At 57.8% G+C, this 25025-nt stretch overlaps 1 protein-coding gene across 1 annotated transcript in view; it reads left to right on the forward strand.

Annotated features, from left to right (window-relative positions):
• LOC101541287 (arylsulfatase G) overlaps positions 1–25025 on the forward strand; it is a 64793-nt gene that overhangs the window by 14938 nt on the left and 24830 nt on the right. Inside the window, 5 exon segments of the mRNA XM_055131053.1 lie at positions 4963–5010; positions 8041–8152; positions 9311–9448; positions 16451–16641; positions 18047–18127. Of these exon segments, the coding sequence (XP_054987028.1) occupies positions 4963–5010; positions 8041–8152; positions 9311–9448; positions 16451–16641; positions 18047–18127 (570 nt within the window).

Raw genomic sequence — 25025 nt, forward strand, 5'->3', positions numbered from 1 at the left:
AGTGCCTGGGTAAGGCGCTTTGCCTGGTACGCAGCTGACCCCTGCTTTCATCCCTGGGACCCCCCGAGGACCGAGAGCCCTGCCAGGAGTGGTCTCTGATAGCAGAGCCAGGAGGAAGCCCCGAGCATCGCCAGGTGTGGCCCAACCAAAGGAAAACAAGTGAAAAGGTCAGACTTGAGCAAGCAGGCACTTCCTTCCTGTCCCAGAAAGAGCGAGACCTGTCAGTAGGAGGGAGGACAGGGGCTGGAGCGATAGCACAGCGGGGAGGGCGTTTGCCTTGCACGCGGCTGACCCGGGTTCGATTCCCTGCATCCCATAGGGTCCCCTGAGCACCGCCAGGAGTAATTCCTGAGTGCAGAGCCAGGAGTAACCACTGTGCGCTGCTGCTGGGTGTGACCCAAAACGAAAAAAAAAAAGTAGGAGGGAGGACAGGAAGATCTGAGGGGCTTGGAAAAACAAAACCCCAAACCCCACAGACTGTGGTGTGAGTGGACGGGGGAACGTGCGGTGCCCGTGTACCAGGCACGGCCGGCTCGGCCTGGACTGCTGGCGGTCAGTGGTCAGGGCGAAAGCATGTTCCAAAGTCATTCCTGATAGCGAACCTTCTTCACTCACCTTCGCATCACACAAGTCTGTTCTCGTTCCAGTTTGAAAGCTTTGTGCCCCGAGGAACCCTGGGGGGAGATGTGAACAGAATGTATTGTTCCCTTCCTTCCCTTTCTCCCACAGCCGGAGGAGCAATTGGTTTAGCAGCACGGATTGGGAAACTGCCCCAGCAACCCACAATCCTTTCTGCTCGGTTTCCCCAGGGCACCGATTCCCTCCCAGGGCTGGGAGGGGGTGGCTGGGGGTGGGGTCCTTTGCGTGGGGTTTGCTTGCACCTGCCTTTCCCTCTTTTTCCCCCCTCACCCTTTTTGGGTTATACCCAGCAATGCTCAGAGGTTACTCCTGGCTCTGCACTCAGGAATTACTCCTGGTGGTGCTTGGGGGACCATATGGGATGCTGGGAATCGAACCTGGGTCCGCCTGTGTGCTATTGCTCCGGCCCCTGCCCCTTCCCTCTTTAAGCCTTTTCCTGCAAGTGGTCTGTCTGTGGCCACGCGGCCCCCAGAGTCATCTTGAAGCCTGCCCCTTGCTGAGGCGGTGGATTTCAGGAACCATCTGTCTGGGACTCTACCCCGCTCTGACTTCTCCTCTGGATTTGTGCTCGTGTGCGTTACCTGGTCGCCTACTCCTCTCTTCCTGTTACTGTATCTTTCCATCCAGCGAATGTTGCATATTTATTTTAACTGGGGGTGTATGTGATTTAATCCAATGTTACATGTTTATGTGACAAGAAAGACAGTCACCAAAAGGAGCAACAGTGTTATATTTTCTTTCACTCAGCCGCATTGGTGGTCAATCTTGGCTACAGGCCAAGTCTCTCTCTCTCTCTCTCTTTCTCTCTCTCTCTCTCTCTCTCTCTCTCTCCCTCCCCCCCCCCTCTCTCTTTGCTTTTAGGGTCACACCTGGCGATGCATAGGGTTTACTCCTGGCTCTGCACTCAGGAATTGCTCCTGGCGGTGCTCAGGGGGACCATATGGAATGCTGGGAATCGAACTCGGGTCGGCCACGTGCAAGGCAAACACCCTACCTCTGTGAGAAAAAACATTTTTTTAAATTAAATCACAATGTGACCAATGGTTACAAAGTTGCGCACTATTGGATCTCAGTCATACAATGTTCCCACCCCCATCACCTCACCAGTGTAACATTTCCCCCCACCAATGTCCCCAATTTCCCTCCTTCCACCACCCCACTTGTCTCTATTTTGTTTGATTGACGGGGGAGGGGGTCCTTGGGGCCACATCCGGTGGTGTTCAGGGCTCACTCTTGGCTCTGTACTCAGAGATCACTCCTTTTTTTTTATTTTATTGAATCACCGTGAGATAGTTACAAGCTTTCATGTTTGGGTTACAATCTCACAATGATCAAACACCCATCCCCCCACCAGTGCACATTCCCCACCACCGATATCCCAGGTATATCCCCCCTTTCCCACCCTCCCCCTGCCTCCATGGCAGACAGTATTCTCCATACTCTCTCTCTACCTTTGGGCATTATAGCTTGCAGCACAGACACTGAGAGGTCATCATGTTTGCTCCATTATCTACTTTGGGCATGCATCTCCCATCCCGACTGGTTCCTCCAGCCATCATTTTCTTAGTGATCCCTTCTCTATTCCATCTGCCTTCTCCCCTCCGCTCATGAAGCAGGCTTCCAGCTATGGGGCAATCCCCCTGGCCCTTGTCTCTACCGTCCTTGGGTGTCAGCCTCATGTGATGCTACCCTACACTCCACAAATGAGTGCAGTCCCTCTATGTCTGTCCCGGCGGGACCCTGGGGACCCTGTGCGGTGCTGGGGATCGAGCCAGGGCCAGCTGCAAACAAGACAATTGCTTTCACGCTGTCCTCTCTCTCCAACCCCGGGCACTTTTCTTTAGAAGGTAGTTTGACTCAGGGATAGAGCATGAGCACTGTGCCTCTGAGCCCATGGGGGGCAAAATGAGAGAGAGAGCCGGTCAAAAAGTTAGGCACCGGGGCTGGAGAGATAGCACAGCGGGTAGGGCGTTTGCCTTGCACGCGGCCGACCCGGGTTCAAATCCCAGCATCCCATATGGTCCCCCTGAGCACGGCCAGGGGTAATTCCTGAGTGCAAAGCCAGGAGTAACCCCTGTGCATCGCCAGGTGTGACCCAAAAAGCAAAAAAAAAAAAAAAAAAAGTTGGGCACCGTCTCACGGAGTCCCACGTGTAACCCTCTCCCTGGTCCTGCTCCTCTGGCGTCCACTTCACTCGCCCCTTTGTGCTGGTTGATGCTGCCACAGTTGAGACCTGGGGACCGATTCTTTCCTTGGTCTCCCCTCACCCTCTGCTGGCGGGCGATTGCCAGGTAGTCTTTTTCTCTCCTTGGGGTGGAATGAGCTGGTCAGAGAGTTCCCACGTCCTCAGGGCTGTTGGCACACAAAACCTCCCACGGGACAGTCTGGAGGCAGGACGGAGCTGACCCGACCACCGTTGTGGTTCTTTTTTTTTTTGTCCTTTGGACCGCACCCAGTGATGCGATGCTCAGGGCTTACTCCTGGCTCTGCACTCAGGGATCACTCCCCGGGGGGCCCCTGGGACCCGTTGCGGTGTTGGGGATTTGATCCTGGTATTAGGGCAGTCTGACAGAGAAACAGGCGCAAGCACTTAAGAGATTAGAGAGAGAAATAGCTTTAGCGGTGCAGGCGGACTCGACCTGGCTCTCGCCAAAACGGACGGAGCCATGGTCCGTGCACGGCTTCTAGAGGTGAAAAGCGGGAGACGCCGATTCTATGGGAACAGTTTTCCTATCCGACAGACCCGAGGGTGGCTAATCCGTGTAATGCTTGGTTCAATCAGGGATTGATATATTCTTTTTTTTTTTTTTCTTTTTGGGTCACACCCGGCAATGCACAGGGGTTACTCCTGGCTCTGCACTCAGGAATTACTCCTGGCGGTGCTCAGGGGACCGTATGGGATGCTGGGAATCGAACCTGGGTCCGCCGTGTGCAAGGCAAATGCCCTCCCAGCTGTGCTATCACTCCAGCCCCAATATATTCTGTTTTAAGTTCCCTCCAGGGGCTGGAGAGACAGTACAGAGTACCAGGCTTTCACCTTGCACGTGGCTGGCCCTGGTTCGATCCCATGGGGTCCCCTGAGCATCGCTAAGAGTAATTCCTGAGTGTAGAGCCAGGAGGAACCCCTGAGCACCTCTGGGTTTTGTGGCCCCAAAACCCAACCCCCCCCAAAAAAATTTCAGTTCTATATAGACATTTCCTAATTATTTTTGTGGCTCCATTTCATTTCTGCTCAGTGACCAAACTTCTGCTCTGTTCTGGCCATGGCTTGATGATTTATGGCTGATTCATCTCCGCCCGGGCTGGAGCGATAGCACAGCGGGTAGGGCATTTGCCTTGCACGTGGCTGACCTAAGTTTGATTCCTCTGCCCCTCTCGGAGAGCCCGGCAAGCTACCGAGAGTGTCCCGCCCGCACGGCAGAGCCTGGCAAGCTGCCCGTGGTGTGTTTGATGTGCCAAAAACAGTCACAACAAGTCTCACAGTGGAGACGTTACTGGTGCCCACTTGAGCAAATTAATGAACAACGGGACGACAGTGCGACAGTGCATCTCCGCCCAGCTCCTACAAGGAGTCACTTCATTGGTCCTCCTGCCTCTCATTTCCCACTTCTGCTCCTAATTTTCCTACACTACATGGGGTCGGCCATGGTCAAGGCTCTTTGAGTGTGTTTCTTGTTTTTGTTTTTGTTTGTTTGTTTTGCTTTTTGGGTCACACCCAGCGATGCTCAGGGGTTCCTCCTGGCTCTGCACTCAGGAATTACTCCTGGCGGTGCTCGGGGACCCTATGGGATGCTGGGAATCAAACCCAGGTTGGCTACGTGCAGGGCAAACGCCCTCCACGCTGTGCTGTCACTCAGAGCCGGCAAGACTTGCTTGCTCACTTGCCGGCTGCTCAGTGACCTTGGTGGATCCAAACGGACACAGGACACAGCGTCTCCTCCCGGTCTCTGCAGGCTGCTGGAGGTTTCCCAGAGAGGAAGACGAGGGAAGCACATCAGCCCTGGGTGTCTCCATGGCCCTGTGTCCTGCAGAGGCTGCTGTTGGCTTGGGCGGGCTTGCAGCTCTCTGGACTTCAGGGCTCAGCCCCTGCATCTCCCGGTGCCTGGTTACTGTGTCTTTTCCTCGGTCCCCCTCCCCACGGGGGGGGGGGGAACCCGAGTCATCCTTGCCTGCTTCCTGCTCCCCCCCGGGGGGTCCCTCTCTGTCCTGCTGTCCTCAGCAAAGGGCAGGCCTGCCACGGCCCTGAGTGTGTGATCTGCTGGCACCCGCCCCGGGAGTGCCCGGGGGGGTTCTCCTGAGACCCTCGCTCTTGTTTCCTTACAGGCAAATGGCACCTTGGGCACCACGGCTCCTATCACCCCAACTTCCGTGGTAAGAATTCTTCGTGGGATTTGTTACTGGGGAAACCAAAATAAAAGGTCTCAGGGCGGGAGGACTGCAGGGTTAATCCGTCCTGCCTCTGGGGGCGTCTCTTCTGGTTGAGATCATTTCTGTCGGGGAGGGGTGTCGCAGTTCGAGGGTGCTGGGGTTTCCCCCTGGAGTTCACAAGGCTCCCCTGGGGGCGAGGCCCTTTTCCCCTCAGAGACCCCGTGGCCCATTGTGACCACTGATCTGGGGACAGAGAGCTGGGGGTGGGGGTGGGGGAGGGGAGGCTGGAGCGCCTGCTTTGCATGTGGGGGCCCCGGGTTCAAGCCCCAGGCTCAGCCCATGATGCTCTGGGGCTCCCCGAGCACCGCCAGCCCTGGTGTGACCTTCAGATGAAACAAAAACGAAGCAAAACAGAAAAATCTAAAAGAGATCGCTCCAGCAGGAACCTGGCCAGGGCCTTGTTTTGTTATTATTATTATTTTGGTTTTTGTTTGGGGCCATGACCGGCTGGCGGTGCTCAGGGCTTACTCCCGGCTCTGCATTCGGGAATTACTCCTGATGGAGCTCGTGGGACCCTAGGGGGTGCTGGAAATCTAACCCAGGTCTGCTGCATACAAGGCAAGCGCCCTACCCACTGCACTATCTCTCTGGCCCCTGGCCGTGGACGTGGCCTCGTGATGTTCTCAGCTTTTCCCTGCCTCCAGCTTCTACTCTGCGGCTTTGGGGAACAGACCAAGGAGATGGTTGCCCGGCCCAGGGGTCAGCTCTGAAGACCACGTCCCTGGATGTGGAAGGTGTTTCCAAGGCGTGGTGTGTGTTCCATCTTCGCGCCTCCTCTTCGAGGCACCGTCTCCCTGGCCCCGCCCTGCTTGGCCACTGTCCCACCCCACTGTAGACACACCTGCCGCAGTGCTCTGGCCTCAACCTCAGGAAGAGTTTTGTGCTTGGATACAGCTTTTTCTTTTTTTTTTTTCTTTTTGGGTCACACCTGGCAATGCACAGGAATTACTCCTGGCTTTGCACTCAGGAATCACTCCTGGGGATGCTGGAAATCGAACCCAGGTTGGCCGTGTGCAACTGTACTATTTCTCCAGCTGTTATTTTATTTTATTTTTGTTTTTTGGGTCACTTTTTTCTTTTTGGGTCACACCTGGCGATGCACAGGGGTTACTCCTGGCTCTGCACTCGGAAATTACTCCTGCAGTGCTCAGGGACCATATGGGATGCTAGGAATTGAACCCAGGTTGGCCGTGTGCAAGACAAATGCCCTCCCCACTGTACTATTGCTCCAGCCCCTGAGAAAGCTTTTGAAGATTCAGACTGGCCTGGTCTCCTGCCCCAGGACCTTAGCTGGTCCCACCCTCTAGACTAACATTTCCTCCACCTTTGACCTCCCTGTCATAGTTCCTCTCTATCTCTCTCTTCTCTCTCTTCTCTCTGTCTCTGTCTCTCTCTGTCTCTCTCTCTCTCTCTCTCTTTCTTCCCTTGGGCCTCACTTCCAGTTTCCCTCCCATGGCCTCTTCCACTTGTGCGTTCAAACATTAAAAAAAACCACGTGTTTGGGGGCTGTGTAGACCTGGCTTTTCCACTAGCCAAAACCAACTCCAGAAACTGACTTTTCTTCCCCAACCTGCAATTTCTCCTTTGACAGATGCGGGGAGGCGGCTTGAACTGGATTGGGGTACTGACACGGGTGTCTGTCCTTAGAACCCCGGGCCAGGAAGGGTTCTGAGGCTGGGCTCTGCTTTGCAGGAAGTGACGCCATTTTGCATTTGTGCTATCTGCTGGGGGGGTGGGGAGAGAGAGTGGGGGGAGAGTAGGAGGAGAAAGCGTCTCCCTTACGTTTGCTGCCCCCACGCCAGTCACTAAACGCCTCTGTCCGACTTGACCACTCTGGGGTTTGATTCTTGTCTCCAAGTCCTTATCTGCCTCCCTCCGTCTTGGCCCTTTTCCCGATCTCCTCTCCTGGTTCTCTTCCACATTTCCCACAGTTCAGTCCCAATATTCAATTATTTCTTTCTGAGGGACTGTCTGCTGAGCATGATATTTATTGGAGTATCCTTCAAAGCCAGGCGTGCGGGCAAGAGACTCTCTGCATAGCTCTCTTCTGGGAGCTTGCTTTTAAGTCTCTGGGTATTGGCTGTTGATGGAATTACACACACCTGGGTTCCTCTGCTAGAGGATAGCACGCCTGGCTGTCTTCCCTGGGGCTCCTCGGAGGGGATGGGCTCCAGCTTCCCTCCCCACCCCGAGCAGAGCTCCCGGCAGCCGAAGACCACTGGACCCTAGCTACAGCCATGCTCGAGGCCCCTCTACACACGTTCGGACAGGCCTCAGACATGAAGGTACCCGCAAAGGAACCCAGGTGTGTGTAATTCCATCAACGGCCAACATCCAGAGACTTAAAAGCAAGCTCCCAGAAGTGTGCGGCCACAAAGTGGCCGCGCGATATCTTGTAGCCTGCTTCTCCCTCTGGGAGAAACTGGCAATCTTCTGAGAGTTTCCTGCCCACATGGGACAGCCTTGCAAGCTTCCCATGGTGTATTCATATGCTAAATCCAGTAACAAGCTGGATCCCATTCCCCTGACCCTGAAAGAGCCCCCAGTGCGACATCGTTGGGAGGGCCGAGTCGAGATGGACTGCTAAGATCTCAGGGAAAGGACAAATGGACAGGTTACTGAGCCCGCCCGAGAAATCGACGATTAACGGGGATTTCGTGATTTCGTGATCCTTCCAAGCGTCCGAGATGCAGTAGATCTTTCTGCAGTCCTTTCCGAGTGTGTCCTTCCTGGCACTGGGCGAGCTTACTGGTCTGTGCGTCCTCCCTCTCTGGGTCATTTCCATCACCCAGTGTTTTGCAAATCTGGCCTTAGAGCCTGGCGATCCGAAAAGTGTTTTTGTTTGCATGCAACCAAGGGCTATTAATCAAATCCTCTTTTAATTAACTACTTCAGTCGTGGGAAACTAAATTTTTGTCGTGGAGGTCGGAAGGCAGTCACGTGGGGGGTGCTAAGCAGTCGCTTCTGTTGCAGGTTTCGATTACTACTTCGGAATCCCGTACAGCCATGACATGGGGTGCACGGATACCCCGGGCTACAACCACCCGCCCTGTCCAGCATGTCCGCAGGGCGATAGTGCGCCGAGGTACTCAGTTCCCTTCAGGCATTTGTTTGGGGCTCTAGGGAGAGAGATAGAGAGAGGGAGAGAGAGAGGGAGGGAGGGAGGGAAGGAGGGAGGGAGAGAGAGAGGGAGAGAGAGAGAAAGAAGGGAGAGGGAGGAGAGAGATATCTAAAGGAAACAGGTGAGACAGGAAGACAGGAAAAAGGGGGAAAAAGAGCTGGAAGACTCTTCACAGCAAATGTAGACACATCATTTGCGAGGAGTGCAAGACATCGTTTAGTGGTAAAACAACTTTTCTTTTTTTTTTGCATTGGTTTTTTTTTTTTTTTTTGCCACCCCCAGCAATGCTCAAGGGTTCCTCTCGCTCTGCACTCTGGAATCATTTTTGCTGGGCCGGGGGACCGTGTGGATGCTGGAGAGGGAAGCCAGGTTGGCCGTGTAGGACAGGCGCCCTGCCCACTGTCCGGTCACTCCGACTTCATGATCATGAACTTGTATTCGTGAAGTTCTTTGATTGGCTTGTCCCACATTCCTCGGGCCATTTGGCTCAGCTGGAGGGAATCTGGTGCTGCTGAGGGGGGCGGGTCACAGGTCTCCACCCTCTGCATGCTGGCTTTGTTCCTGGTCCTGGAGGAAGAGAGAGAGAGAGAGAGAGAGAGAGGAGAGAGAGAGAGAGAGAGAGAGAGAGAGAGAGAGAGAGAGAGAGAGACAGACAGACAGACAGACAGGCAGGCAGGCAGGCAGGCAGGCAGACAGGCAGGCAGGCAGGCAGGCAGGCAGGCAGGCAGGCAGGCAGGCAGGCAGGCAGACAGACAGGCAGGCAGGCAGGCAGACAGACAGACAGGCAGGCAGGCAGACAGACAGACAGACAGACAGGCAGGCAGGCAGACAGACAGACAGACAGACAGACAGGCAGGCAGACAGAGAGACAGACAGACAGGCAGGCAGGCAGGCAGGCAGGCAGACAGGCAGGACCTCAGTTTCTCTCCCAGTGAAAGGGACGAGCCGTAACGTTCACGTGTCATTGCCAGAGCAGTCGGGCATGTCCAGGGACACGAGCGTCCCCTGGGAGGAGGTGGAAGGTCTCCGGTGGGGCCGTGTGGGAGGAAGTGGCACCCGGGGGCGAGTGGGCTGCAGGAATCTTTCCCAGAGGCGAGGCAGACGCCTGCGCTCTCCACACAGCGGGCTCCACGGGGACTGTTACTCGGACCTGGCCCTGCCCCTCTATGAGAACCTCGACATCGTGGAGCAGCCCGTGAACCTCAGCAGCCTGGCGCAGAGGTACGCCGAGAAGGCGCGCCAGTTCATCCAGCAGGCCAGGTGAGCCCCGCGCCCCGGCGGGCCTCCCCTCCACCCGCCACCCCCTGACCAGCTCCTCACACCCTGACACTCCCACCTGCAGTGTCCCCCGAACTCACTGCACAGACCCTCTTCATAACGCCAGGCGCCTACTCAGTGTTGTCTGAAGTCAGTTCACTAACCCGAGGCCTAGCCTTGACCCTGCATCACCCTAACCCTGGAACTCAGGACCCTAACCCTAACCCTAACCCTAACCCTAACCCCAATCCTAGCCTGAATCCTAACCCACCTGCTACACTCACTACATGAACTCTAATCTTTCTTCCTTTCTTCCTTTCTTTCTTTCTTTCTTTCTTTCTTTCTTTCTTTCTTTCTTTCTTTCTTTCTTTCTTTCTTTCTTTCTTTCTTTCTTTCTTTCTTTCTTTCCTTCCTTCCTTCCTTCCTTCCTTCCTTCCTTCCTTCCTTCCTTCCTTCCTTCCTTCTTTCTTTCTTTCTTTCTTTCTTTCTTTCTTTCTTTCTTTCTTTCTTTCTTTCTTTCTTTCTTTCTTTCTTTCTTTCTTTCTTCCTTTCTTTCTTTCTTTTTTTGCTTTATGGGTCATACCTGGCAATACACAGGGGTTACTCCTGGCTCTGCACTCAGGAATCCCCCCTGGCGGTGCTCAGAGGACCATATGGGATGCTGGGAATCGAACCCGGGCCGGCCTCGTGCAAGGCAAACGCCCTCCCCGCTGTGCTGTTGCTCGAGCCCCTCCAATCTTGACCTTAATAACAACCCTATTCCTAGCCCAACTGCAACACCCTCTGGAGCTCAGTTCACTAACCCTAACCCTAACCCCAGTCCTAACTCGAACCCTAACCCTAACCCTAACCCTCAGCTACCCCCAGTTTCCCCTGACCTCAGTCCCCTGACCTGAACCCTAACCCTAACCCTGACTCTCCCACCTGTTCCTCTCTCTGGCTTTAGTATTCTAATCCTAACTTTGTGTTATTTTCGCTTTCGGTTTGTGGGCTGTTCCCTGTGGATGCTGGGGGGCTACTCCTAGTTCAGTGCTCAGGGTATGAGGCCGTGCTGGATCAAACCCAGGGTCTCTTGCCTGTGGGGTGTGTGCTCAGGCCCTTGGAGCTCAGGCCCATCTTTCTGGACCCCTCATTCTCACTGTTTGGCGGTTTGCTTTTGGGCCATACTCAGCAGCGCTTGGCGATTACTCCTGACTCCGCCCTCAGGGATCATGCCTGGGCGGGTTTGGGGGACCATCGGGGAAACTGAGGATTGAACCTGGGTTGGCCAAGTGTAAGGCAAACGCCCTACTCACTGCACGATCACTCTGGCCCCCTAATTCTCACAATAACCCAAGTCCTCACCCTCATTCGAACTCTCCCACTCGCCATGACCTCTGACCTTGGTACCCTACCCCAACCCTGACACTAATCCCAACTCTCGCACCCACCTTGGCCCTGGCCCCCTTGGGGGAATCCCACCGCCCGGCCAGGATAGACGCGCCCTTTGTCTCCTATAGACAGAATTAGGAAAAAGCATCGCCTCCCCACCCCTCACCCCACCCCCCCACCGCCCATCCCATCCCCCACCCCCACCCCACCCCTGGCACCTCCAAGCCCTAGTGTGAAGCTTTTCCAGTGTGTGTGTCCTGGGTCCCCTGAGACGAACCCACATTCTCGCCCAGCCCATGCTCTGACACTGTCACCGTGTCCCCTCGTCTGAGGGAGCGAGGACCCACGTGCTGTTCGGGGGCCCATCAGCAGGCAGTGGGCGCATCTCCGTGTGGCCGTAACGTGCTTGGCGCGGGCATACTAGCCCCAGACAGCAGCAGGTGACTCCAGACTCGGAAATGAGGCTCGGGGCTGACGCCAGGTTCGGGCAGGGCGGCTTCCCTCCGGGGGCGCCGGGAGACGGGGTTCAGAGTTATTGGCAGCTGTGAAGCCCCCTTTGCCCCGGGAGGCGGGGCGCCCAGATGCCAGGGTCAGACCCTGGACCTGCTCAGTGCACCTCCGGCAGCGCCCAGACAGGAGGGAGAGGGAGGCAGGAAACGGGAAGGCGAGAGGGATCGGTGAGGCTTGCGGTGTGTTAGCAAAACCCCCGCCCACCTCAGCAGCCCCAGGCTCTTCCGCTGCAGCTGCCTGGAGCTTCTCTGTGGGGATGGAAACCTCCACAGTCAGAGGGGTCGTCCCCCAAAACCCACCCATCTCACAAGGGACACGGGATAGCCGGTCCTAGTGGGAAACCTGATCTCCCAATATTAGAAATGATTAATTAAAAAAAAATCATCCACTCAAAGTAGGCTGAAGCTGACCCCAGAGTAGTAAGTGCGTCTCTAACAAGTGTGGTCTGGAGGGGGCGGGGGTGGGGGGAGGGAGCAGCGGGGTTGCTGCCCCTCCGGCCAAGGCGAAGGAGGCCCGCCAGACAACGGGGGGATACTGATGGTGCCTGCACAGGACGGACGCACAGATGGGGGTGTCAGCGCCTGCACAGACTATCGCCCGCTCTGCTGCCGCACCCCTGCGTTCTTCCTGACCCCTCCTACCTGCCCTTGGCCGTCCTCGTGACCCCTTGTGCACTGCCTCAGCTGATCCCCAAGATCACAAAGTCCCCAAAAACGGGGAAGAGTTTCCAGTTGGTGTGGAGGTATTGCTGCCACTGTAGCCTGGCTGGGCAGGAGCACGTGTGTGCACGCGCACGTATGTGCATGTTTGTGTGTGCATATGGGTGTGCATGTGTGTGCATGCCTGCGTGTGTATACATGTATGCATGCGTGTGCATACACGTGCATGCATGTGTGCACATGCATGTGTGCATGTGTGCACGTGTGTTTGCACGTGTGCATACATATCTGCATGTGTGTATATGCACGCATGCGTGTGCACGTGTGCATGCATGTGCATACACATGCATGCGTGTATGTGTATGCATGTGTGTATGTGCATGTGCGTGTGTGCGCACACGTGTGTGTGTGTGTGTGTGTGTGTGTGTGGACCTGAATCCTGGCAACCGACCACTGCTCCCTGGACGTATGAGAAGCCCCCACTGGGGTCTTTTCTGCAGAGAAGGTCAGCAGGGCGTCGGGACAGCTCCAGAGACCTGTGTCCTCAGAGACGGTGGTGGGGCAGCTTCCGGGCCTTTCTGGAGGACACTGGTGGTGTGATCCCCAGGGCTTATGGCGGAGAGAGGAGGCCCTTTCCTGTCTGAGAGACGGGCAGCCCCTCATTCCCTGGAGCTTGGAGCCGATCTCGGGTCCTGCTCTCTGGGACAGGAGGGCGGGTGGTGGGGGGGACTCTGCACCCTTCTTGGCAGTGCCTGAAGTAGCCCCCGGTCCCAGGAGGGGCCGGGTGAGGAGCTGGCGGGGACTGGGGCCCCGGGGACGGTTTAATATTCGCTCCTTTGGGGCCCAGTGCTACTCGGCCACCGGTTAATCAGTGAAAAGACAGATCGCTGCACAATCTCCTTATCACGGGGAAAGGTGAGGTGTTTGCTAATTTATTATTAGCGGATCAGTTATTAAGTGAATAGTCACATGAATCCTGTTGGCTTTTAACTCGGCAGAAACAGTTCTCAGGCGTGCTGATCTCCTTCTGATCGGACCTGCCGTTCGTCCACGCGTTCCCTGGCGTCAGCAAAAAAGGCTCCTGCCTGTCTCTGCCCGCCCGCCGCCCCCCCAACCTGCTCTGACCACCCCCCACCAGGACCTGCTTGTCAGAACTTCCAGGGGCACGCAGGAGGCTCGAGTTCCACCCCCGGCATCACATGGTCCCCTGAGCACTGCTGGGAGAGAAGAATCCGAGCACCGCTGGGAGTGGCCCTGGAGCACCAGCAAGCATGGCCCCAGGGGCCCTCTGGAACCCCAAAGCTCCCCAGGCTTTTGGCGAGGGCTCCTGCACCCCCGGGGGGCTTACCTGCTCCCCTAGGACTACCTGAAAGTTCTTCTCCCGTCCTCCACTTCGACCTGTAACCTATCAAGCGTATCCTTGGTTTGACTCTAGTTCATTGTTCCTTGGGCCTCCCGAGCAGCCGCTCCTGAGAGACTCAGCTGACTGGACCGGGCAGCTCAGGGTCCCAGCTGAGATGGGGGTCTCCAGGGCCACGCCCGCGGTGTTGGCGATCAGACTTGGGTCCCCACACGTGCTGGGCACTGGGGAGTATCGTCTGAGGCTCTTGATAAGAATTTGTTTGTTTGTTTGCTTGTGTGTGTGTAACATCCAGCTCAGGACTGACTCCTGACTCTGTGCTCAGAGATGGCTCCCAGGGATGCTCAGGGATTACAGATGTATGGCAGGTGCTTTAACCCCACTACTATTGCTCCAGCCTGATTTAATTCTTAAATTTTTTTAGAGGGGCTGGAGCAATAGCACAGCGGGTAGGGCGTTTGCCTTGCACGCGGCCGACCTGGGTTCAAATCCCAGCATCCCATATGGTCCCCTGAGCACCGCCAGGAGTAATTCCTGAGTGTAGAACCAGGAGTGACCCCTGTGCATCACCAGGTGTGACCCAAAAAGAAAAAAAAATTTTTTTAGACGTCTTATTTTTTGTGGGGGAGTGGTTCTGGGGGTCACACCCTGTGATGCTCAGGTCCTGGGTCTGCACTCGGGAGTGATTCCTGGCGGTGCTCGGGGGACCCTATGGAATGCCGGGGATTAAACTCGGGTCAGCTGCGTGCAAGGCAAATGCCCTCCCCATGGTACTATCATCTGGGCCCCTGTAAAGCAGATTGTAAGCTAGCCATGTCATGTTGCTCAGGGTGTGACTGGGAAGCAATGCATCGTGGCCTCGCTTGTGGGGCGTTTCCCGCACGCAGGTGACACAGGTGTCGTGTGACCTCAGAGTCGGAGGGCAGAGGAGATAGTCAAAGCTAGTGGAACAGAGGCCGGAGCGATAGTACAGCAGGGAGGGCGTTTGTTTTGCACACTGCCAGCCTGGGTTTCATCCCCGGCATCCCATGTGGTCCCCAGAGCACTGCCAAAAGTCATTCCTGAGTGCAGAGCCAGGAGGAACCCCTGAGCATTGCTGGGTATGACCCAAAAAAGCCAAAAAAGGGGGCTGGAGCGGTAGCACAGTGGGTAGGGCGTTTGCCTTGCACGCGGCCGACCGGGTTCAATTCCCAGCATCCCATATGGTCCCCTGAGCACCGCCAGGGGTGATTCCTGAGTTCAGAGCCAGGAGTAACCCCTGTGCATTGCCAGGTGTGACCCAAAAAGCAAAAAAAAAAAAAAAAAGCAGAATACTTCGGATGTGGCCTACCCTGAGGACATGCCCCCTTTGTCCCCCCCATAAGCCTGGTCGTTGGGAGGGGGTGGAACGCCGTGTCTGGGGATGGTCGGATTTAACATCTGGCTGGCCAAGTGCCTGAGATTACCGGCCACTCACCGCTGCCGGGGGCAGGTGAAGACGCTCCCTCTGGGTGGGCCCGGAGTGGTGCCTGCTGGGAGACCAGGGCCATGTGGGCCGGGGTCAGTCTCAGCGTATGGTCCCTGTGCAGGACACAGCTGCACAGCTGGAGCCAGCTGTCCTCATGCAGAGCAGCGGACAGACCCGCTAGACCGGCCCGGCCCACGAGAGCTCCGAGAGGAAGGAAAGGACCCCTATTTACTTAGCTCAAGTGCTAAAACTCACTGTCACTGTCACTGTCGTCCCGTTGCTCATCAATTTGCTTGAGCGGGCACCAGTAACGTCTCCATTGTGAGACTGGTTGTTACTGTTTTTGGCATATCGAATATGCCACGGGGAGCTTGCCAGGCTCTGCCGTGCGGGCGGGATACTCTCAGTAGCTTGCCGGGCTCTCCGAGAGGGGTGGAGGGATCGAACCCAGGTTGGCCACGTGCAAGGCAAACGCCCTACCCGCTGTGCTATTGCTCCAGCCCAGTGCTAAAATTATAACATAAAACCCACCTTTCTGTGCTCTAACTTAAATTCTTAAAAAAAAAAAAAAACTGTTGCTTTTTTTTTTTTTTTTTGACACTCAGTGGTGCTCAGGGCTGACTCCTGGCTCTGCACGCAGGGATCACTCCTGGTGGGCTCAGGAGGCCCTGCCAGGTGCCAGGGATGAAACCAAGGTGCAAGGCTAGCGCCCTGTCCTCCTTCCTCTTCTCACTGTGTAGCGTCATCCACCCTCCCACCCGCTTCCTCTCCAGAACTTTCCATCCTCCTAAACGGAAACCCCATCCCCATTAGCCCCGGGCTCCGAATTCTCCGTGCGCCTGGACGCTCACGCCCACCGCTCTCCCTCTGGGCTCTGGCCTCCATGAGGACCCCCTGGCTGTGGATCATGCAGGTCTGCGCCCTTTGATTATTCCACAAACCGTAGTGTCCACACTCATCCCTGTGGTTCCACGGAAGCTCTTGAACCCTCATATAATTTTCATGACTTGAAATCTAAGTTAGCCACACCCGTGACCGCTGCTCTGGGCCACACAGCGCCCCCCCCGCCCCCCAGAACTGTGGTCGAGTCACTGCCGCTTCCCGCGGGGACGTCTGGCCAGAAATACAAACCGTCCAGGGGGCGAGGCCCGCACTTACCCGCCTCGCCTACGGCGGGGCTTTGGTTCGATTCCCCCGTCGCCACATCTGGTCCCTGAGCGGGCGCCAGGCCTGAGCACAGAGCCAGGAATGTCCTCTGAGCCAGGCCAGGTGCGGGCTGGGCGAACCCCAGAGGGGGGACGTCTGCGAGAGACGCCCGTCCCGGCACCGCTGTCCTCTCCCAGGCTGCTGATGTGGGCACTGGCCCAACTCTCAGGTCCTCTGAGTGCGGGGACCCCCGCCTGGCTGGGTGAGGCTGCTGGGGCCGGGAGTGGTGGCGGTCCACCAGCTTGAAGTCGGATCTGTGGACGCGCTGCCGTGGAAAGCCACCTGCAGCCTTCCCTGCGGACGCACACGACAGAGACCCGCATGCCCCTGCCCTGCACCCCCCTCCCCAACTCTCCTTGGGTTGTCCGGAGCCACTCAGGGGGCTCCTGAGTTGGGGACCCGGCTGCAAGCCCCCAGTGCTGAGTGTGTCCCTGTCTCTGCTTCCGTTGCAGCGCCCGAGGAAGCCCCTTCCTGCTTTACGTGGCCTTGGCCCACATGCACGTGCCCGTGCCCAGGACCCAGGGCCCCGCGGCCCCCGGAGGGCCGTACGTGGCAGGCCTCCGGGAGATGGACAGCCTGGTGGGCCAGATCAAGGACGAGGTTGACCGCACGGCCAAAGAGAACACGTTCCTCTGGTTTGCAGGTGAGGGAGTCAGACCCAGCCGGCCTCGGTGATGGGCCCCATAGTCCCGGCACGGCTCGGCGCACGCGCAGTTTGCTCCTGGGATCCCGGTGAACGGCACAGAGGCCTTACTTGGGTGTTGCGGGGAGTCTCCCCCACTCTGGCTATAGGGCTCATGGCTCTCGCAGAGCCCCGTCCAGGGGGACCTGGAGGCTGAGTCCCGTCCCTGTTTTTGCACAGAGAGCTGGTCCCCTTGGGCTGATGACGTCCATTCTTTCGTTCTTGCTTGGCCCGGTGACTCCCGGGGTGCCTGGGGCGGCTCTGAGCTCTCACAGCACCACCATCCCGGGCATCCACGTTGCTGATTGTCCCCCCCAGTTACTGCCTCACCCATTGGTGCTGAGCCAGTGAGTCCTTTCAAAGGTCTACACCCCCACCACCTTCAGGCTGGAGCCGTAGCACAGCAGGGAGGGTGTTTGCCTTGCATGCGGCTGACCCGGGTTCGATTCCCAGCATCCCATAGGGTCCCCCGAGCACCGCCAGGAGGAATTCCCGAGTGCAGAGCCAGGAGGAACTCCTGAGCATCGCTGGGTGTGACCCAAAAAGGAAAAAAAAAAAGAACATAAAAGATCCCCCTTTTATTGCCAGAGCAACAGTACAGTGGGGAGGGCTCTTCCCTCGCACACAACTGACCCGGGTGCCAACCCTGGCACCACATGTGGCCCCTGAGCTCTGCCAGGAGTGACCCCTGAGTGCTGAGTCACAAGTAAGTCCTGAGCAGAGCTGGATGTGACCGTTACCCATCTAACCCTCCCCCAAAAAAATAAAATAAAGGGTCCACCAGGTGGGGGGGCGTCTGGAATGAGCAGAAAAGGGTCCACCAGGCGTCTGGAACGAGTGGCTCTACTCTCCCCTGGCGGGCAGTGACCTGGGTGCGAGTCTGTAACGTTCCTGCTGGGACAATGGCTTGGTCCTCTTCAGGGTTGTCACAGCTCCCGCTTCGAAACTGAGTCCTCGGGCCTGTGTGACGGGACAGTGGCTGAGGTGCTGGCCTGGCCCGTGGCCCACCCGGGCTCAGTTTCCCGCCCCCCCGGGAGTCACCCCTGAGCAGTGAGAAACGGCTCTCGTCCTCCCCCAGCAAACCCGACAAACTGAGCTAATAAGGGAATTGCCCCCCCGCCCCTCCCCCCCGCCCCCCCACTGCATGCTGGGCTCACGGGCGCGTGTCTGCGTGTCTTCCCCGAGACCCGGGGCTCGTGGCGGGAATGCCAAGGTGCGGCCCGCGTGGGGGAAGGACCTGCCCTTTGCACGGCCCTGGATCCCGTCTCCTGCCGGGCCCGGGCTCGTGGTGTCAGGGGGCGGGGGGAGGACTGGCCGAGTGGCCACTCGCCTGCTGACCAGACCATGCTGATTTCCCCGTTTCCAGGAGACAATGGCCCCTGGGCCCAGAAGTGTGAGCTGGCCGGCAGCGTGGGCCCTTTCACCGGGTCCTGGCAGACTCCCCGAGGTAGGGGCCCTGCAGGGGTCCGAGCGGGCTGCGGGGGCGTCTGGCTTTGGGAGGGCTGAAGTGAGTCCAGGCGGGGCTGTGGTGGCGGGTGAGGGGCCAGGAGCTCACCAGCTCCTGTTCAGGGGGGCTTGAGAGGCGTCAGCTGGACCACCCAGAAGCCCCCCGGGGCAGAACCCCCTTCTCCCAACACTTTTGTCCACGTTCTCCCCAACGGCATATCCTGCTTTGTGGTCTATCTTGTCTGCTTCCCCTTTCTCCTCCCTTCCTCCCTTCCTCCCTCCCTCCCTTCCTTCCTCCCTTCCTTCCTTCCTTCCTTCCTTCCTTCCTTCCTTCCTTCCTTCCTTCCTTCCTTCCTTCCTTCCTTCCTTCCTTCCTTCCTTCCTTCCTTCCTCCCTCCCTCCCTCTCTCCCTCCCTCCCTCCCTCCCTCCCTCCCTCCCTCCCTCCCTTCCTTCCTTCCTTCCTTCCTTCCTTCCTTCCTTCCTTCCTTCCTTCCTTCCTTCCTTCCTTCCTTCCTTCCTTCCTTCCTTCCTTCCTCCCTCCCTCCCTTCCTTCCTCCCTCCCTTCCTCCCTTTCTCCCTCCCTTCCTTCCTTCTCTCCTTTCTCCCTGTCTCCTTCCTTCCTTCCTTCCTTCCTTCCTTCCTTCCTTCCTTCCTTCCTTCCTTCCTTCCTTCCTTCCTTCCTTCCTTCCTTCCTTCCTCCCTCCCTCCCTCCCTCCTTCCCTCCCTCCCTCCCTCCCTCTCTCCCTCCCTCCCTTCCTTCCTTCCATTTCCTTTCTCGAAAGTCATGCCTTGTCCAGAGACATTAGTGCCCAGATACCCCAGGGCTTTGGGTTTGAGGCTTGGGGATGCTCGGGGCTTACTCCTGGCTCTGCACTCAGGAATCACTCCTGGCAGTGCTCAGAGCACCCTATGGGATGCCAGGGATGGAACACAAGCCGGCCGCTACCAGGCTAACGCCCTCCCTGCTGTACCACTATCCCTCCAGCCCCGAGCCAGATCTCCACGTGCAGGTGCAGAAAGAGAGAGAGGCTCAGAGAGGCTCAGAAACTCCCCCAGAGTCACACAGTTTGGGAGGAGAGTTCCGGCAGGTGATTTCCCCGACTTCTCTCTGTTTCATGCCCTTCAGACCCCGACCATCTGCTCAGGGAAGGTTTCTCTACCTGGAGCCCCCCTCCATGGCCCCCCTGCTCCCCCAGAGCCCCTCCCCCACCCCCCGCTGAGAGAGAAGCCCAGCTGGGAACAGCTTGACCTGGTGGGTCGAACACTGGTAAACTGTGCATCAGTCTAACGCCTACAGATGTGTCTCAGAGGCACCATGGGCCGGTTGCATCAGGACGGGTGATGTAAATATGCCCAGCGCGGGGGTTCTCGGGACCCAAAAATAGTTGGAGATTGCCCAAGGGTCCAGCAAGAGAGGGGGTGAGCTTGAAGAAATGATGGCAACTGCCCTTAAAGGGACACTGCGGGGGGGGGGGAGGGAGAGGGCGGGGAGCTGGTTCCAAGGACTGCCACGTAAGCTTTGCATGCTGGAGCCTCAGGTTCGATAGCACCCACGGTCCCCTGAGTCTGTCCAGGTGTGGCCCCAGCACCACCAAAAACTAAAAAAGGAGGGACCACCGAAATGATGCATGTTTTTGGCTGAGAAACACTTTAGGTACTTTTTTTTTTTTTTTTTTTTAGCTTTTTGGTCACACTGGGAGATGCTCAGGGCTTACTCCTGGCTCTGCACTCAGGAATCAACTCCTTGGTGGTGTTCAGGGATGGGGTGCCGGAGGTCGAACCCGGGTCTGCCGCCGCAGGCAAGGCGGACGCCCTCGCCACTGTGCTATCGCTCTGGCCCCACTTCAGGTGTAGTGTTTAGGTGAATGAGGCCGATTCCAAAACCATTAAGGAACGTTCTGTTTGAGCGCGTCAGACGCGTGTGTGCTCTTGGAGAAGTCGAGGCAGAAGCAGCGGGCGTAGAAGAGGAGCCTCAGTTCCCTCTAGGAGGCGGAGAGTTTCGGCGGTCAGGCTGTGAACTGAGGGCAAGTTCAAGTTCCTGGGCTGCCAGGAAGTGGGGCTCTCCCTGGCCTACAGCAGTTGGCTTTGAAGGGGCTGGAGCAATAGCACAGCGGGGAGGGCGTTTGCCTTGCACTCGTCCAACCCGGGTTTGATTCCGAGCATCCCATAGGGTCCCCCGAGCACCGCCAGGGGTGACTCCTGAGTGCAGAGCCAGGAGTACCCCTGAGCATTGCCGGGTGTGACCCAAAAAGCATAAAATAAATAAATAAAAATAAAAAACCTCCAGTTGGCTTTGAAGCCGGCTGGTGGCTGGAAGTAGCTTATCTCCGAGGGTTACGGGATCTGGCAGGTTCCCTCCCACCCCCACCCCCACCCCCACCCCGAGGCTCCAGCCCTATCCCTGCTACCTGCCCCCAAGAGAAATCCACCCCCCAACCCCTGAAAAAGACAATCCGACCTAAGAGGTCTGTTTCGAGGTGGGCCTGGGGGGAGGTGGCCCCCTGCCATCCAGCTCTCTTTGGAGCGGGGGGGCCTGTGCTGTCTCAGGGTCCACGTTCCCACGCCCCCCCCCCAAACCGCCACCCGGTTTCACAATTGTCCAGCAGAGTGTAGTGACCACCGAGAGGCAGGAACTCGGTTCATCTCTGGGCTGTGCTGCCGATTAGTTGGATTTGTTCCCGAGGCTTCCCCAGTGGGGTCCCCGGCTAGCTGGATCGGGAGAGGCCACAGGGACGGTGGCCAAAGCTGGCATCTGGAGACTGGAGTGGGGATGGGGGGGGGACAGAGTGTCCCCTGCCTGCAGCCCCGAGGCCAGGCTGCGTCCTCTCAGGGGCGGTGCTGGGGTGGGTGTGCGTGGTCTTGTCTGTCGTTTCCCTCCAGCTCTGTCCTGGGTGTGGGAAAGAGAGCTGACCCCGGGGGGGCGCGGGGGTGGGGAATATTCGCAGCAGAGGCCAGGAGAAGGGTCAGTGGCACCCACTGAGTTTCCTCCTCCTCTTCCTCCTCTCTGCACCCGGCCTGGCCTTCCTCGGGCCTGGCCCCCCCCACCCCGAGACTGAGTCTGGACTCCGAACCCTCCACAGTAAAGTCCAGGATGCGGGGGGCCCTGGTGAGGTTAAAATCTGGCTGCTCGGCGGGGGGGCAGGCTGTTTGTGACGAGGAGGACCTCTGACCGCTTCTCTGAAATCGCCCCCACCCAAGGCTCGGCCTCTCCCCTACAACGCCCCCCTTCCCCCCCCCCCCCCCCCGCTCCCGCCCGCCACACACACCCCTGCCGGAAGGGGAGTTTTGAAATCGTGAATCAGGTAGAAGTAGGCGGATGGAGCCCGCTTCTTTTTTTTTTTTTTTCTTTTTGGGTCACACCTGGCGATGCACAGGGGTTACTCCTGGCTCTGCACTCAGGAATCACTCCTGGCGGTGCTCAGGGAACCATATGGGATGCTGGGAATCGAACCCGGGTTAACCGCGTGCAAGGCAAACGCCCTCCCCGCTGTGCTATGGCTCCAGCCCCGGAGCCCGCTTCTTGCGGGGAGGAATTTTACCCCCTGCAGACCTCCTGTACCGGCCCGTCACCTCCCCCCACCACCTCTTGCGTGTCGTTTGGGGGCTCGCACCTGACATGACTTGGGGGCTTCTCCCAGCCCTGGGCTCGGTGGTCGCGCCTGGCGGTGCTCGAGTGCAGAGCTGGCTCCCCACCCCCCCTCCCCCCTCCAAGCCTCTCCCCCTCGTGCGAAACAGAGACTGAGCCCCTTGGAGGTCATTTCTGTTGTTCGGTTTCGGGGGGCCACGCCTGGGGGTGCTCAGGGCTCGCTCCTGCTGCTGCTCCTCGGGGGCCATGCGAGGTGTCAGGCATGGAACCTGGACTAGCCACAGGCAAGACAAACGCTTTTGCCTGCTGCCCTATCCCGCTGGCTCCATTTAAAAAAAAAAATATTCTGGCGGGGGGTTGGTCCACACCTGGGGGTGCTCAGGGCTGGTGCTCAGGGCTGGTGCTCAGGGCTGCTGTGCTGGGGGCCTGTGCGGTAGATAGACGGTGGGACCGGGGCCGGCCCCTGAAGGGCAAGTGCGTCAGCTGCCGTGCTCTCTCTCCGGCCCAGCCCTTTGAACCACCCCCTTCCTTCTGTGTGTCACTCAACAAACAGCCCAGGGGCCAGAGCAATGTACAGCAGGGAGGGCGTTTGCTTTGCACGCAGCTGACCTGGGTTCGATTCCCAGCATCCCATCCGGTCCCCCGAGCACCGCCAGGAGGAATTCCTGAGTGCAGAGCCAGGAGGAACCCCCGGGCACTGCCGGGTGTGACCCAAAAAGACACAAACAAAAAACCAGCCCAGTCTTCGCAATGGGGCAGGAGCGGAGCTGGCGTGCAGAGCCACGAAGTCGTGGCACTAAGGCCCCCACCGTGGATTGTTTTTTTTTTTTTTTGGTTTCTGGGTCACACCCGGCAATGCTCAGGGGTTACTCCTGGCTCTGCACTCAGGAATTACTCCTGGCGGTGCTCAGGGGACCATAGGGGATGCTGGGAATCGAACCTGGGTCTGCCACGTGCAAGGCAAACGCCCTACCCACTGTGCTATCCCTCCAGCCCCAGGTCCCCACCGTGGAGCACCATGTCTTACTCGGCTCTAGAACCTTCTGATGTTAGAGCCTGTGTGTGGTCCTGCGAGCTCCCGTGAGCAGCGCGGTGCCCGGAAACTCACTCCAGGCTCACGCCCAAACCTCTCGGGTAAGAGAGTCGGAGATCAGGTCCCACGGATCCGAGTTGTAGCGAGTCCACGAAGGGAGTCTGGACTCGGGTTACAATTTGGCCAGACACGGGTCTCCAAAGTCTCCTCAGTCCGGTTAGGGTGCAGGGGAAGGGCACTGCAGTCCCTCGGGCTCGGGGGAGAGTGCTCGGGGGAGAGTGCCGGAGAGCCGAGCTTGGAGAAGCAATGTTTCCAGCCCGGCAGAGAGGCGTGTGGGGCCGCCGGGGTGAGAATCCCAGAGAATCCACAGGGAACGGGAGCAAGACGGCTGCCCGGGGCGGGGTTGGCTGGAAGCGGGGATTTGCAGGGAAGGAGGGGGGTGGGGGGGCTCCAGGCAGCCGGGGGGCGGAGCGCGGGAGGACCGGGCAGTCGGAGTCTAGAGTCCGAGGGAGGTGGACAGGGAGAGGCCGTGCGAGAGGCGGGCCAGTGTTCCAAGGGTTCTCGGCTCGGTTCTAAGAGAAAGGGGATTGGGCCCGAGGCTCTGAGGCTCGGAGGGGAGACGGTGGCTCAGCACTGCTGCCTCGCAGGGGTCCTGCACGAGTCCCGCCCAGGTGACACCGCCGACCCCAGGGCCGAGCTCAGTCGGCCCAGGAGCTGCCGTCTGGGGCCCTGGGGGCGCTCCCTGTTGGTGGCGGCTGCGTGCAGCCCGGGCAAGTGGGAGCACCACGGGCACCATGGGAGCACTGTGAAGGCCAATGGGCAAGCGCCACAGCGGGGACCCGGGGGTCTGTGACTAGACTTTGGAGGAACGTGACACACTGTTGGGTAAACTGATGTCCCCCCATGAAAACCATCTTAAAACAAATCTACTTCCTAGGAGCAGGTAAACTTCATAGAATATAAAGATATCAGGTTGTTTTTTTTTCTCACTGTATCACCGTCATCCCATTCATTGTTCATCGATTTGCTCGAGCGGGCGCCAGTAACGTCTCCACTTGTTCCTGTCTCGTGCTAGTGTAGCCCGATGGTGTACTGGGGGCTCTCTCAGGATCAGGGGAGTGAGGACCGTCGTTGTTACTGTTTTTGGCATATCGAGTACGCCACGGGTAGCTTGCCAGGCTCTGCTGTGCGGGTGGGGTACTCTCGGTAGCTTGCTGGGCTCTCCGAGAGGGATGGAGGCTTTTGGCGCAGCCTCTAATCGCCTTTACAGGTGTTCCCAGTCTACCGAATGTCAGCTTTTTAAATTTATTTATTTATTTATTTTTGGTTTTTGGGTCACACCCAGCGATGCACAGGGATTACTCCTGGCTCATGCACTCAGGAATTACTCCTGGCGGTGCTCGGGGGACCCTATGGGATGCTGGGATTCGAACCTGGGTCAGCAAGGCAAACGCCCTCCCCGCTGTGCTATCACTCCAGCCCCCCATAAGCTTTTTTTAGATGTTTTTATTTTTATTTTATTTTCAGTTTTAGGGTCACACCCAACGATGCTCAGGGGTTACACATGACTCTGCACTCAGGAATTACTCCTGGCTTAGGGGACCCTACGGGATGCCGGGGATTGAACCCGGGTCAGCTGCGTGCAAGGCAAACGCTTTACCCGCTGTGCTATCACTCGGGCCCCAAGGTACCCGTTTTGTGTGTTTTTGTTCAGGGGCCACACCTGGCGGTACTGAGGGAGTCCTGGCTTGCATGCAGGGACTGCTCCTGGCTGGGCTCAGGGGCCGTATGGGATGCTGGGGATCGACCCCGTGGACCACAGGCAGAGCGAGCACTGTGCCTCTCTGTACTGCCTCTCTGATACCTGAGGTATCGTTGCTTGGAGTGGCGGAAGTTGACCCCCAAATCAAGGTTACCAGAGGAGAGAAGGAGGGACGAGGGGCCGGGTGGGAGGATTTATGAGTGGGCGCTAATGTTTGGCATCTTTGTTGGGGTGGAGGTAAGGTTGAGTCACTCTGCAGTGCTCATGGGCTACTCCTGGTCTGTGCTCACGACTCTCCCCTGGTGGGGTTTGGGGGACCATATGCCATACCAAGGATGGCACTGGGGTCAGCTGCGTGTGAGGGGGCAGTATAACCCCCCAATACTCCAGCTCCTCTATTGTGGACGGGGGGAGAACAGCCCATTTTCACTTGGACAAGGCAATGCCCTGAGCCCGTTCATGGGGTTTGGTTTATTTTGTTTTTGGGCCACATCCAGCGATGCACAGGAATTGCTTC

The sequence above is a fragment of the Sorex araneus genome, chromosome 3 (assembly GCF_027595985.1).
Source record: "Sorex araneus isolate mSorAra2 chromosome 3, mSorAra2.pri, whole genome shotgun sequence".
Taxonomy (NCBI): Eukaryota; Metazoa; Chordata; class Mammalia; order Eulipotyphla; family Soricidae; genus Sorex; species Sorex araneus.